This window comes from Nicotiana sylvestris, chromosome 4 (assembly GCF_000393655.2).
Source record: "Nicotiana sylvestris chromosome 4, ASM39365v2, whole genome shotgun sequence".
In the NCBI taxonomy this organism is placed as follows: domain Eukaryota; kingdom Viridiplantae; phylum Streptophyta; class Magnoliopsida; order Solanales; family Solanaceae; genus Nicotiana; species Nicotiana sylvestris.
This window is the reverse complement of record NC_091060.1, coordinates 62,448,295-62,461,483: the sequence shown is the minus strand read 5'-3', so window position 1 is coordinate 62,461,483 and position 13,189 is coordinate 62,448,295. Positions and strand designations below refer to the sequence as shown.

Genomic DNA, 13,189 nt, shown 5'->3' with positions numbered 1-13,189 from the left:
TTATACCGGGATAAGTTATGTTGGTATTAGTTATGCTGGGATTGTTTTTTATCCATTGTCTGGTATGTTGTATTAAATATGACAATTGCATAATTTGTAAGAAGAATGTATAAGTTATACCCATGCTAATTACCCCCCTCTCTATAAGGTATAAATTATTCTGATGTTAATTTTAATCCTGGGATAACTTATACCTGGTTTGCTAACCTAACGAAATATTAAGATGGTATTAAATTTTTATACCAGCCTTATACCTTCTTATATCTCATACCAAACGATCCCTTGAAGCACTTTGTATAACACTGAGTGGTGTGATTGCTGCTTTTGAAGTACAAACTCTTTTTCTTGGTTGAAAGATAAATTCAAAAATAAAAATAAAAAAATTAAGAGGATAGAATAATTATCTCTATCTCCCCTCAACTTGCATAAAGGGGAAAAGTCAACAACTCTGAAGCTAATCCCCTCTTGTCCTCAATTCTTTCCCCTTGCAAAATATGAAAGTTTAAGTTTTACCTCTCCCTCATCCCTGTCCTCTTTAACCACCTAGGAGCTGAGTAAACAAATCTAGTTTTCGTCAGATTTTAGAGCGTAATGCATAGATCAAATCAATTGGACCTCTAATCTATGAATAAGTGATAACTTTCTTTTACAATCTGAAGCTAACTCGTCATCAGAAAACATACGGGCAGATTTCTCCAAACAATAACCACTTAAGCTAATTCATTATTGTAGGTAACATAAAAATAAGAAAAGCGTAAGATCAAAGCTCATAAGAGAAGAAGAGGGCTGGAAGGAGCAAGTTAAGGGTTTTAGGATTCATGAAAGAGGAACATAGGAGTGGATGTTCCAACACAAAATAAGGTTAAATAGAGAGATCTAGACATTGATAGGTGGAATCCGATACCAATATTGGTGGAAAATAACAAGCACCTAATGAATTACTCGAGATGCAAGCAGAATTACCCGAACACCGCAGTTATTCAAAAGAAAAGGGAGATACTGGATGGTTTGTGATGAGGCCAATAGAGACAAGAATATAACAAATGGAAGAATATGTTCAACAATGGAGGAAGGTAACTTGCTTGTTTCTACTGTTTCTTTCCATCTTTCTTGAGCTAAGAGTCTATCGGAAACGGCTTCTCTACTTCCAAGGTGGGGTAAGGTCTGCATACACATTATCCTCCCCAAACCCCACTTGTGGGACTTCACTGCATCTATTGTTGTTGTTCCTAATGGAGGAAGGTAACTCCACAAAAATAATTACTCTAAGAAGTAATCCTTGGCTTGAAAGGCAAGTCTGCAGGAGATATTCCATTCAAAACCCCAAATAAGAGAACTTGAAAACTTCACCTTCGTCCTCCCCAAACAAGTTGGAAAGCATTTAGCAAAAATTTAATATTTCAAGGAATTCAGGTCCAATCATAAAAGCACTTCCTTCTTACCTTCACTCTCTACCTCAAAACACCTACCTGCAAGCACAGAATACTTAAATGGTGACTAATATGCCAAATCCGCGCTTTGCCCTTGTATTGAGACACGATTAATAGTGTGGCTAACATCGCTCCCTCAAATAAAGAAGTGACAATATAGTTATGCACACACCTTGACACAAAAATTGAGGTAATAATGTTGAAGAGTACAAAGCAACTCAAGCTACAAAGTAAGCGGTTGCATGCTCGAATTATTACTATATGAAATTGCAATTTTGTAAGAAATTTCACAAGCCAAGTGTCTGCAGCAAGAGCAAAAAATCATAAACAAAGAACCATTTCCTACAAAAAAGATAAACCGTTCCAATATATATGCAATCAGAAGAAACTCAAGCTTTTGTCATCAGAATTATTGTGGTCTGCAGTTATCGCCCCTCTATTCAGGGTCCAACTTCCAAGCAAGGCAATCAAAAAGGCAACCATATCCTTCGGCTTAAGGAAGTGTGGTTCTGACTTCTTTCCTATCTGCTCCAAAGGCCTGAAGAGCACAGCCGCCAGTCAGTCATGAGCCATGTAACCATGAGAAACTAGCAATTCACTCAAAAATAGACCTATCCTTCAAGAAATCCATCTTTTATGAAACATTCTTTTATTTGCTATATAGTCATATTATTCAAATTACTCCGTGTAATAACAGTCTACAACTCCCTGTACCAAACCAGATCACTTAATCTGCTGCCCGAGAACTAGGCCACCTATCTAAAGCTAAATACAACCACTCTTTTCATAGTAAAATAAACAGGTTCCACCTCCTAAAGCCATCATATAAATACTTCCAGAAAACTAAAAAATCATCTGATGGCTTATGCAATACCACAAGCCACAGTAATATTTACAAGGAACTAGCACAACGAGACAATCATACACAAGAACTGTTGAAAGAATTTGAACATCCAACCCAAGCCCAATCCTCAAGACAAAAGGGTGTGGTCCAAAACTTTATGCACCTGTTGATATTTTACGTCCAATGTGGGATACAGTACCTATATAACTCAACAGTAAACACCCTCTTGTATGTCTAATTCAATTGCTAAATTTACAAGTGAACTTTATGCAGACTTACGAGTGTGAGAATGGACTTACCAAGGGTTGTCTCTGGTACCAGATTATACGTGGATTGAAGAGTACTTTTGCTTTTTAGTTTATTTTCCTCAAAGTGGCTAAAAAGCTGGAGAGTGAGCCTTGGCTCTGGAGTAAAAACAGTACGTTTAACAGGCAGTGGACTTAAGAGTAGATAAAGGTTCACTCAATAGACTAAGAAGTGTGTTCTGAGCAGAGTAAGTGCCTTGATGGTTCAAACCGAGAGAGGAGAGGGAGAAGCCTAGAGCGGCTCGATGGACTGAGTTTTGAGAAAGAAAGGAAAAAGGGGCATATCACAGTAACTGAAAGACTAGCCAACACATTTTAGTTATATGCCTCTCACATTGATGGTGAACTGGAAGGTAAATCGAACAGCAATAGCTATTCTACTTAGTCCAGTTACGCATTCTAGTGTCCAGTACAGCTTAGGAGTTGATCCTTCCTTGCTTTGGTCCAAAAGTGACCATTATATTTGTTCGACAAATATTCCCCATCCATATCAAATTGCAAGGTAACAGCGTCAGACCCAATCTATTAACTTAAACTTCATAGGCCACTTTTAGAAAGGAGAAGACCATGTTGAAGTAGATGTCACTAACATTACTTCTGTGTCATAAAAATCTCCACAGAATCATAATATCCAACTTCAATACCTCTGTTTTTTTGGGGGTGAGGGGGAGGGGAATCGGCACGGGTTATCAAACATTTCTAAGATAATTTGATTTTACCATTACAACAATTAAATGTTTATAACTAGATTTAAGGATATATGTCTTCTTAGTATTACAAAGAGCTAAAAGCTGGATCAAAACAAATACGCACCTCAACTCCAAACCCTTTCACATATACATTAGTAAACAGTTCTGAAGGATCAGGCATGGGACTCTCCTGAAAATAAATATGAGCAATCAGTAATCAGCCATTATGCCTTAAAGCAATTCTTATAATTCTAGAATCAAGAACAAATGGAACAAAATGGCATCATCTTTCTCACCTTTGCTTTAGCAATGGCTTCATCTACCACTTTCCTCTTTTCTTTCTCAATATCCTGAACATAATAAAAAGGGAAAGTCAGTTTATTAGCAGCATTTTATAAGTCAAGAGCCACATAATCTATTATCGGATATATGGTCCAGGTTTCGAACTTTATCATGACATTAAAACTTACCTTCAGCTCCTTCTCAGTGGCTATATCATGGGCTAATATGAGTTTCCTAATTCTTTCAATAGGATCACGTTCCTGCAATGGTAAAGACAACCTTATCAAGATACTTCATGACTCATCCGCATGTTCAGATTGTCAGAAAGTCTAAATAAATTATTTACCTGTCGAACACCGCTAATCTCGTCACGCGTACGGTAGGTGCTTCCAGGATCAGACATGGAGTGACCATGGTACCTGTAGGTGTCCATTTCAAGAATCTGGACATAGAGAGAGGACAAACATTAAATTGCTATGATATGCAAAGAATGAAATGAAAAAATTGGAAGAACAAATGGAAGTTGCAACAACTTCAAAAAACAATGACATGATAAGAGTAACAAATGAAATGAAATAAAATTTTCGAAAGAAGTAATGGAACCCATTAAGCATTCAACAAACATGACATGAACGACACTATTCCAAAGTATCAATATGCATCATAGTTCTACAAACTGACAATGGAAGAATCAGTTACAAGAGGTAGCATAGTTGTGAATCACAAATTCCCAAAATTTCTCTTAAGAAAAAGGAGAGCACAGAAAATAATGAATTATCTCTAGCAAGCTGATTAACTTTTTTTTTTACCAGTAAAGCTGATGAACTTTCTTCTGCTCCTAAAAGGGGGCTCTATGACCATGGAACACAATTGTCAAACAGACAACCATAAAAGATGAAATATTACCATGTCTTTACACCAGAAAGTTTAATGGAAAAGAAGAAAATATAATGACCGTTAAGCCATGTGATCTGAAAGGTATCACATCTCATATTCATCTATCAACCTGCCACTTACCTCCATTCAAAATTATAAGTAATAGCATAATTATAGTGAATCAACAAATTCCCAAAATCTCTCTTAAAGAAGAAAGGAGAGCAAAGAAGAAAAGAATTATCTCAACCAAGCTGATGAACTTTCTTAAGCTCCTAGAAACGGGCTCTATGACCATTAAACACATTGGTCAAAATAAGAACCATAAAACATGGAATAGTACCATGTCAAGAAAATATGACGACTATTAAGCCATGTGATTTGAAAGGTCTAGCATCTCATATTCATTTCTTCTCAAGCTACTTTCATCCTTCCATATTACTCATCTCCAACCTTAGCTGATAAAGGTAACTGTGGGGCAGTACCTATGAAGTCTTAATAGTATCTAATATGTAGTATCAGAAACATCTTTCAACAACATACTCACACAAGACATTAGATCACCGAATATCGTGTGAGAAATGCAACTGCATATCAATCCTGGAATTTAGGCATGCTATGTACTTACAATTGGTCCATTCTTGAGGGCATGCTCCTTGGCAAATTTGCATGCTTGTTTCACAGCAAGAGCATCCATACCATCCACCTGTTTTGAAACATAAAACGAAGAACATCAATAGCACACTTTCACATCCTTTTCTGAATCTCTATTTTGGTTATCACTTAGAATGATTATTCGGTCTTTATCTTGGCAGTAGGAGAAAGCTTTCTCAGTTTTTCCTTTTCCTACTATGTTGGAGATGTGGGTGGTAAGAATACAGCTGTTTATCATATAAACAAGCAATAAGCAATTTCGTAGTATAAAAACATGTGTAAGTACACCTCTTGCTCAATGCTTTTAAAAGCCCAAAGCAGAAAAGAGCAATAAGGTCCATGAGACATAGAAAAGTGAAGCACACATTTTTCTAGAGCACCACACAATTTGTGACATTAAAAAGTACCAAACATATATGAATTTAGCACTATAATGCTTAAATTCCAATGATACAACTAATTCAGTATACAATATACAATAATGTTGATACAAATCCAACTTCTCAAAGTTGAGATTCAAATCTTGCACGGATCACTTTGCGGGCCATTGCTTTGAAGCGCACAATTTTATAAATGGCATGGCTTCACCTATGAAGCAATAACCCCTCACTTTTCATCACTTTTAAGAGCAAAACAGATCACTTTTATTCTAATTGTATTGGATGTCCCCAAAGGGACCAAAAGCGCTTACTTTTAATGATACTACCCTTGCTTGTCCAACTAGTAGCACAAAAATACAACCCCCTGAACATCGAGGGATGTGTTCCTTGCAGAACCATCCTCAAACCCAATAAAATGCATAAGAGAAACACATTTATTTTAAATGGAGAGAAATACATTTTTTGTCATTGCAGCTTTTAAAATAGTTTTCTCATAGATCCTTCATCAATTTTACATTAATTTAGCATTTCGCTTTACTTTCCCAAAAGTTAGTTATTTAAACACATTCCCCAAAGTTATATCCATAGTTTACAGCATCATGCATATACATAATGATACTTATCCATGAACAGCTGCAAATTTGCATAAGAATTATAGTGGTAAAGTTGTCATTCATGGGTTCTGAAATATCTGTTATATGAATCTTACAATGTTATATGAATGTCACAATTTTTCTGCACCCAAGGGCATGGCCTAAAGGTCGATGAACTTGAAATGGACCATAAATGATCACGGTTCAAAATCTGAGCAGAGGCAAAAAAACATTAGGTGATTTCTTTTCATCAATCTAAGCCTTAGTGGACAAAGTTACTTGGTACCTATATTGGTACAAGGCAGCGGTAAGGTGTGTACTAGTCATATTGCAAGAAAGCTGAAGACACCACCTTTATCAGAAAAGAACAGACTTTCACCAAAAAAAAAAAAAATTGGAGCTTTAAAGCATTTTGCTGCAACCAATAACCTAATGAAGATATATGCACATATTTTTTGAGAATGAAAAAAATATGTAATATGACTACATTCACAAAGAATTAACAATTGCAGAATTAAATTTTTTTTATGCTGACATTAAAATTAATGGTCGAAAACAAGGATAACACTGCCAGGCTTTCAAAGCTATTTTATCTTTAAGTTTAGATGACAAAATTCAAAATTTACAGTTGCAGACGAACTCATTAATGCTCATCAAGCAGCATATATTCCAGGATTCAAATTGAAGAGAAGTTGGCTTCTATATATCTGATGTCAAATGTTGTCTTCAGTACCTACTTAACACATAAAGTAGACATCTAAATTCTGTCTACAAATTATAACAATGGATTTGCAAAATGTAATTTGGTCTCACCTTTAAACCAGGAACATAGTCTCCTCTTTTGTAATAGGCTGGACTTTTTGCAGCCCTCCATTCTGCTGTCCCCATTCCATCTGCATCAACAAGTAACCACTCAAAATCCTACGCGTTAAGTCACAACTCTTCATATTAACTTATATAACCAACCTCCATAAATTGTTCCTTTCCTTTTCATGAACATCAAATTCTATTCGTAGTTCTAAACTTGCATCACATAATATCAACAACTCTACTACTCCAATTAGAATATATAAACAACATATATTTATAGTATGAGTTCAAGTTATATATTACACTATCAGGTCAGAATTACCTATTGTTAGCAAGTAACCTTCCTTACTTTCAAAATTACAAAATGGATTACCTGTTAGGTGACCTAAAAGTGTAAAAAATTCTTTAACATAGACACTTATAGTGTGCCTTACGGGAAAAAAAAGTATAAATCTTACAGTGATTATTCTCGCAGACAAGAATAGCAGGCAAATCCCATAAAGCAGCCATATTCAAAGCCTCAAACAACTGTCCTTGATTAGCAGCACCATCGCCATACATAGCAAAAGTAACATGCTCCTCTTTCGAATACTTTTGAGCAAATGCCAATCCAATCCCTAAAGGAACTTGAGCACCTACAATCCCATGACCTCCATAAAATCCACTCTCCTTCTTATAAAAATGCATCGATCCTCCTTTCCCTTTCGAACACCCATCTTTTCTCCCCATTAGCTCCGCAAATGACTCGTATAACCCTCCGCCACGCCCTAGGAATAAACAGTGATCCCTGTAAGCCGTAATGATACAGTCCTTTTTGGTAATTGCAGCTTCCATGCCTATGGCAACGGCCTCCTGGCCGTCGTAGAGGTGGCAGAATCCGCGGATGAGTTTCGCCTTGTAGAGCGAATCAGCGGCGATCTCCATCCGCCGCATCTCCGCCATGTCTTTGAAGAAAGTCATGAGTTCGTTGGCGCTTGTCTCGACGGCGCGTGAAGGAGGATCGATGTTGTGGCCGGTAAATGGGAGGCTAGTCTCGACGGTGATGGTGTCGGACGATAGGCGGCGCGTGGCGCAGATGGCGGCGGATAATGGCTTTAGAAGGTGGTTAACCGTCCGATTCGTGGATAAAGCCATTCTGATCGTTGAATTGTTGTGTAAGTTGTGTGATGGGAATGGTTGATTTTGCAGATGGAGAAGAAGGGGGTTTGGTGAGGGGAGAGGAAAAAGGAGAATGTAAAGTAGAGAATCTCAGCAGCCACTGAACCGGGAAAGAAATGAAGTTTTTCCCTTAACAACTTGTTTTTTTTCTTAAAAAAATTTCTACTAGGATTATATAATCCTTAACTATACCATAAAGTAAAATAGATCAACTAATAGATAAAGACAGCATTACATCTTGACTACTAAGTTGTCCCAAAAGTTGTTCAGCTTAAATTTTCCCTCTTTTTGAACTCTAGTGGTCCCTTAAGTTAGAAAATATGCCTATTTAAGTCCTTCTTAGATGACTTATGAGATCAGGATTCTAATTTGTTTAATTTACTGGGTTCAAAATTAATAAATTATATATATTCCATGAATTCAGGTTTGGCCGAACTCGTAGGTCGTGTTGTAGCTCCGACCCTACATACATGAACCGATAAGTTTTTTAAATTTGCAAAAGCTAAGCACATCTGGTCCATTGAAAGAACAAAATTATCGGTTGTCTTCATGTTGCTAGTAAAAAAATAATTTTTTTAGAGTAACACGGCTCAATTATACCAATACGCAATTAAGAATTCATCCAACAATTGGTTCCATCTAACCCTAGATAAGTAATTTAGCTACTCATAATATTATGTAAGATTACAATATAAAAAGTCATAACCAACGATAGAAATAGGAAGAAAAAAGTGAAAAACTCGTCGTGGAATTCTCCGCCTTACTCCTTGTGTGTTCTTACCTTATTTGGCCGAAATCCCCATTCCAAAGTGAGTTTTAGGACTATTTATATGGAATAAGGTTTGCATGGGGAGAAATAATACAAGCCAACTTTGGAACAACTTTTTCAGGCTCGTTCACTATTTCGTGGCGCACGCGAGAGTGAACGAGCGAAGTTCTTCTCTTTTTTCTTTTACTTCTAGGTCTCTCGTATACTTCCGTGTCTTTTTGCCTTAATCCACTATTTTTTTCAAGCTTCCCTCATCTAGCTTGTTCACTCTCTTGTGTGCACGTGAGAGTGAACGAGCGAAGTTCTTCTTTTGTCTCTTAGTCCCCAATCAATTTTTTTTGCTCACTTTTTTCCACTTTGCTCCTATACATAAGAATGCACATGAAGAGCATAATTTACAACAAAACTCGTGTAGCCTGATATTTAGCTTAAAGTATATATATTTATATGCATATCACCTTGCATTTTACTCAAGTTTCGTATGTGAAATATAATGATTTGTGCTAACTCATGGTGTTTTTATGTATAGGAATTATCCGGAGGCAATATGAAACGAAAGTGTGAGATTGGAGGCAAAAAGGAGCGAAATGGGAAAAATGCCACAGAGTAGCGCCCACGCTAGCATGGGGCGCTACTTGTGGCACAGAAGTGAGAAGTGAAAAAAATTCCAGTGCCAGCGCTAGCGCCCCACGCTACCCTGGGTGCTAGTGATGGAAAAGTTCTCCTAGTTCGCTCGGGACAAGGTTATTTCGGCCCCAGACCCTCCCCCCCCCAACCAACTTATATAAAAGCAAGCATAAGCCTATTTTGTGAGGGGAGATGCCACACTGAGGGAAAAGTGCATACGAGGAACATCCGGGAGCAAGGATATCTCAGTTTTCTTCATCTTTTCTTAGTATTCGCAATTATTCAACACTTGTAAATTTGTTTTGATCCTACCATATGGCTAAAACCCATAGTTCTGGGGTTGTGATTTAGCCATGAATATTATTGTTTGAAGTTGACTTAACCTTGATTAAAATTTGCTAGTATATGGTTGTTTCTTCAATTCTATGATTAATTGCTTAATTATCTTGCCAAGAGTTAGGTTCTATTTACTATCTTGTTATGCGTGGGAAAGATATGTCTAGATTAGAGAAGAATTGAAGAGGGCATGATCTTAACTCTGAATTGGGAGGGGGGGAGGATTTGTGGCTAGGATAGGAATATACCTAGTCAACATGCTTAATTGAATATCGTAATCTTAATACGTTCTTAATAGATTGATTTCATAAGAATATAAGCATTAATCTATTTTGAATAGGCGAGTAGTATTCGGTAGAATACTACGAGAGAAATTATTTGATTAATTAGCAACCATGAGTTGAATTGTATGAAAGGGAGAGTTAATTAGAATGCAATAGAATTGGTGCATCGATCACAACCTTGGAATATTCGTCTCTACTGAATACACAACAACTATTCGACTACTTGATTATTTAATTACTTGTTAGAATTATTGCTTCGTATAATCATAATTCTGAACTCTGATTGACTCGACTAAATAATAATATGGGTAAAACTAGTGGGTAGTTAACACAAGTCTTTGTGGGTTCAACACTCGATTTATCACTTTATTACTTGTACGACCACGTACAGTTACGTGTGCGTTTGGGAGCAATAAGTCTTTGGCGTCGTTGTTGGGGACTTGAACATTGACTACTTTCTAGCTTTTACTTTAGTTGTTTATTTAGTCAAGTCTAACGTTTCTTATTGGTTGCTCTGCTCTCAGGAACTTTGATTGAATGCGAAGGGTCAGAAGCCAGGATAGACTTCAAGGATTTGACCCTGAATCTGAGAGAACATTTAACATGAGCTTGAGGGAAGCAAGGGACACAGATAATCTTCAGGCACTTGTTCAACTACCTATGAACATGGCAGAGGAGCAACATATGGCTGTTCAGGAGGTGGCAATGCCCAGCATTGCTAATGTCACCTCCAGCATTGTGAAGCCCAGAATCACTGGGCACTTTGAACTAAAAAAAGAGCATGATCCAGTTACTACATGCAAATGGGCACTTTATGGGTCTTCCACACGAGGATCCACAACAACACATCCTGAACTTCTTGAAGATTAGTGATACTTATATCAATAACGGAGTCACTCCAGACTATGTGAGGCTCACACTGTTCCCATTATCTCTGTTGGGCGAAGCAAAGCGATGCTTAAAGGCGGAACCAGCTAATTCTATTACATCATGGAATGATCTGGCGAGGAAATTTTTGGCAGGGTTCTTTCCCTCAGGCAAAACTGCAAAGAGCAGAACTAAGATAGTCACCTTCAAATAGAAATCAGGGGAATCTTTGTATTCAATATGAGAGAGGTTCAAGGAGCTGCTTAGAGACTGTCCTCATCACAACTAGACAAATGAAATTTTAGCTCACACCTTCATAGAAGGGCTACATCCATAGACAAAAATGGTGGTGGACGCTGCAGCGGGAGATCAAGTATTGGAGAAAAGTTTCGATGAGATATATGTATTATTGAACAAATTCTCCAAAAACAATCTTGATTGGCAAGGAGAGATGGGCATGGGCATACACACAGTGCAAAAATCTGAGGGGGTACTTGAGTTAGACGTTGTTTCTGCATTATCAGCGCAGGTTGCCACATTAGCAAACCAAGTCAATTAGATTACCTTGGTCATTAACAAACAACAAGCTCAGCCAATGCAACAGGTTCAGATATTTTGTGAAGTATGTGGAGAGGGTCACACGAGCGACTTATGCCCAACTAATCTTGAGTGAGTCTGTTTTGTGGGTAATGCAAATAGGGACCAGATAAAATAGTATGGGAACACATACAATCCTAACTAGAGGAACCACCCAAACGCCTCTTGGGGTAGAACCCAAGGTGCTTAGAATCAGTACAGGCCACAAGCTCTTCAATAGTAATATAGACCACCACAGACTGAACAACCTACAAACTTGACGAGTCACATTGAGGAGATACTAAAGAAATTGATGGTTGACCATCAGGGCCAAGCAGTAGCGATAAGAAATTTGGAGCGACAAATGGGGCAACTTGCCAGTGCCCAAAATACTCGACCAGTTGGAGCTCTTCCAAGCGACATTGAGGCTAATCCTAATGCATATATTAATGATGTGTCATTGAGGAATAGGAGATAGTTAGAAGAAGTCCCATTGAAAAATAGAAAGCAAGTGATCTTTAATGAGAAACCAGCCACCATAGAAGCAGAATCAGAAAAAGAAGAGAAGTCAGAGAAGCTAGTTAAATAGGCAGTGGCAAAGCAACCCCAACCACTAGTTGCGAGGAAACCACCGCCATTCCCTCAGAGATTGAAAAAAATGATGGATAATGTTGCTTATAAAAAGTTTCTTGATATTTCGAAACATGTACAAATTAATATTCTGTTGGTAGACATCTTGCAAGAAATGCCCAAATATGCCAAATACATCAAAGACATAATGGAAAATAAGATGAGGTTGGCAGAGTTCGAGACTGTGGCACTAACTGAAGAATGTAGCTCAAGAATTCAAAGCAAGCTACCTCATAAATTGAAGGATCCAGGTAGTTTCACTATCCAAATCTCGATTGGTAAGCACGTAGTCAAGTGAGCTTTGTGTGATCTTGGGGTGAGCATCAATTTGATGCCGCTATCTGTTTTCAAATAGTTGGGGTTGGGTGAGCCGCGCCCAACTAAAGCGATTTTACAGTTGGCTGATCGCTACATTGCTCATCATGAAGGGGTGATTGAAGATGTGTTAGCTCAAGTAGGTTCTTTCATATTCCCTATTGATTTCATTATCTTGGACTATGAGCCTGATTAGGAAGTCCCATTTATTTTGGGGTGTCCATTCTTAGCCACGCGCCGAGCTATTATTGATGTATGTGAAGAAAAGATGATAATGAGAGTGGGTGAAACACTCAGATAGCCAGCCCATTATGAAGGGATATCCATGATTTATGTGGTGGAAAGTGATGTGACTTCATTGTTGCCTTATATGATCCCCATAGATCCTCTTGAGCGAGTTCTGAACGGGGATAAAGAAGAAAGAAAATATGAGATGATGGAAGTAATTGAGCAAGTACTTAACATGTCTTGCAAATATATCCACGGGCTTAGGAGATTTGAGGAGTTAGACAGACCTGTTACTCTGACCCCTCATAAACCATCTATTGAAGAAGCTCCAAAGCTAGAGCTCAAGCCTCTTCAAGTGCACCTACATTATGCTTACTTGGGGAACTCTAAAATGTTGCCAGTGATTATCTCATCCAGCTTGACCAATGTGAAAGAAGAAAAGCTGCTCAAAGTGCTTCGCAAGCATAAATAAAGTTATTAGGTGGACAATCGCTGATATTAAAGAAATCACTCCATTATAAACATGGGTATCTAGAGAA

The 13,189-nt window shown here is 37.7% G+C and overlaps 1 protein-coding gene across 1 annotated transcript; it reads right to left on the bottom strand.

The window, feature by feature from the left end:
* Positions 1 to 1,603: 1,603 nt before the first annotated feature.
* On the bottom strand, positions 1,604 to 8,232 carry LOC104215850 (pyruvate dehydrogenase E1 component subunit alpha, mitochondrial). Its single transcript, XM_009765775.2, has 8 exons — positions 7,319 to 8,232; positions 6,864 to 6,943; positions 5,052 to 5,129; positions 3,897 to 3,992; positions 3,739 to 3,810; positions 3,565 to 3,618; positions 3,393 to 3,458; positions 1,604 to 1,968 (listed from the first exon to the last, which is right to left on the bottom strand). Exons 1-8 carry the CDS (start codon positions 7,992 to 7,994, stop codon positions 1,924 to 1,926), a joined length of 1,167 nt encoding a protein of 388 aa, XP_009764077.1. The 5' UTR covers positions 7,995 to 8,232; the 3' UTR covers positions 1,604 to 1,923.
* Positions 8,233 to 13,189: the final 4,957 nt, after the last annotated feature.

Coding starts and splice junctions, on each gene's coding strand:
- LOC104215850 (XM_009765775.2), bottom strand. CDS start 7,994: ATGGCTTTATCCACGAATCGGACGGTTAACCACCTTCTAAAGCCATTA. Junction 5,130..6,863: donor ACTATGTTCCTGGTTTAAAG/GTGAGACCAAAT, acceptor GTTTCAAAACAG/GTGGATGGTATGGATGCTCT. Junction 3,811..3,896: donor AGATTAGCGGTGTTCGACAG/GTAAATAATTTA, acceptor TTACCATTGCAG/GAACGTGATCCTATTGAAAG.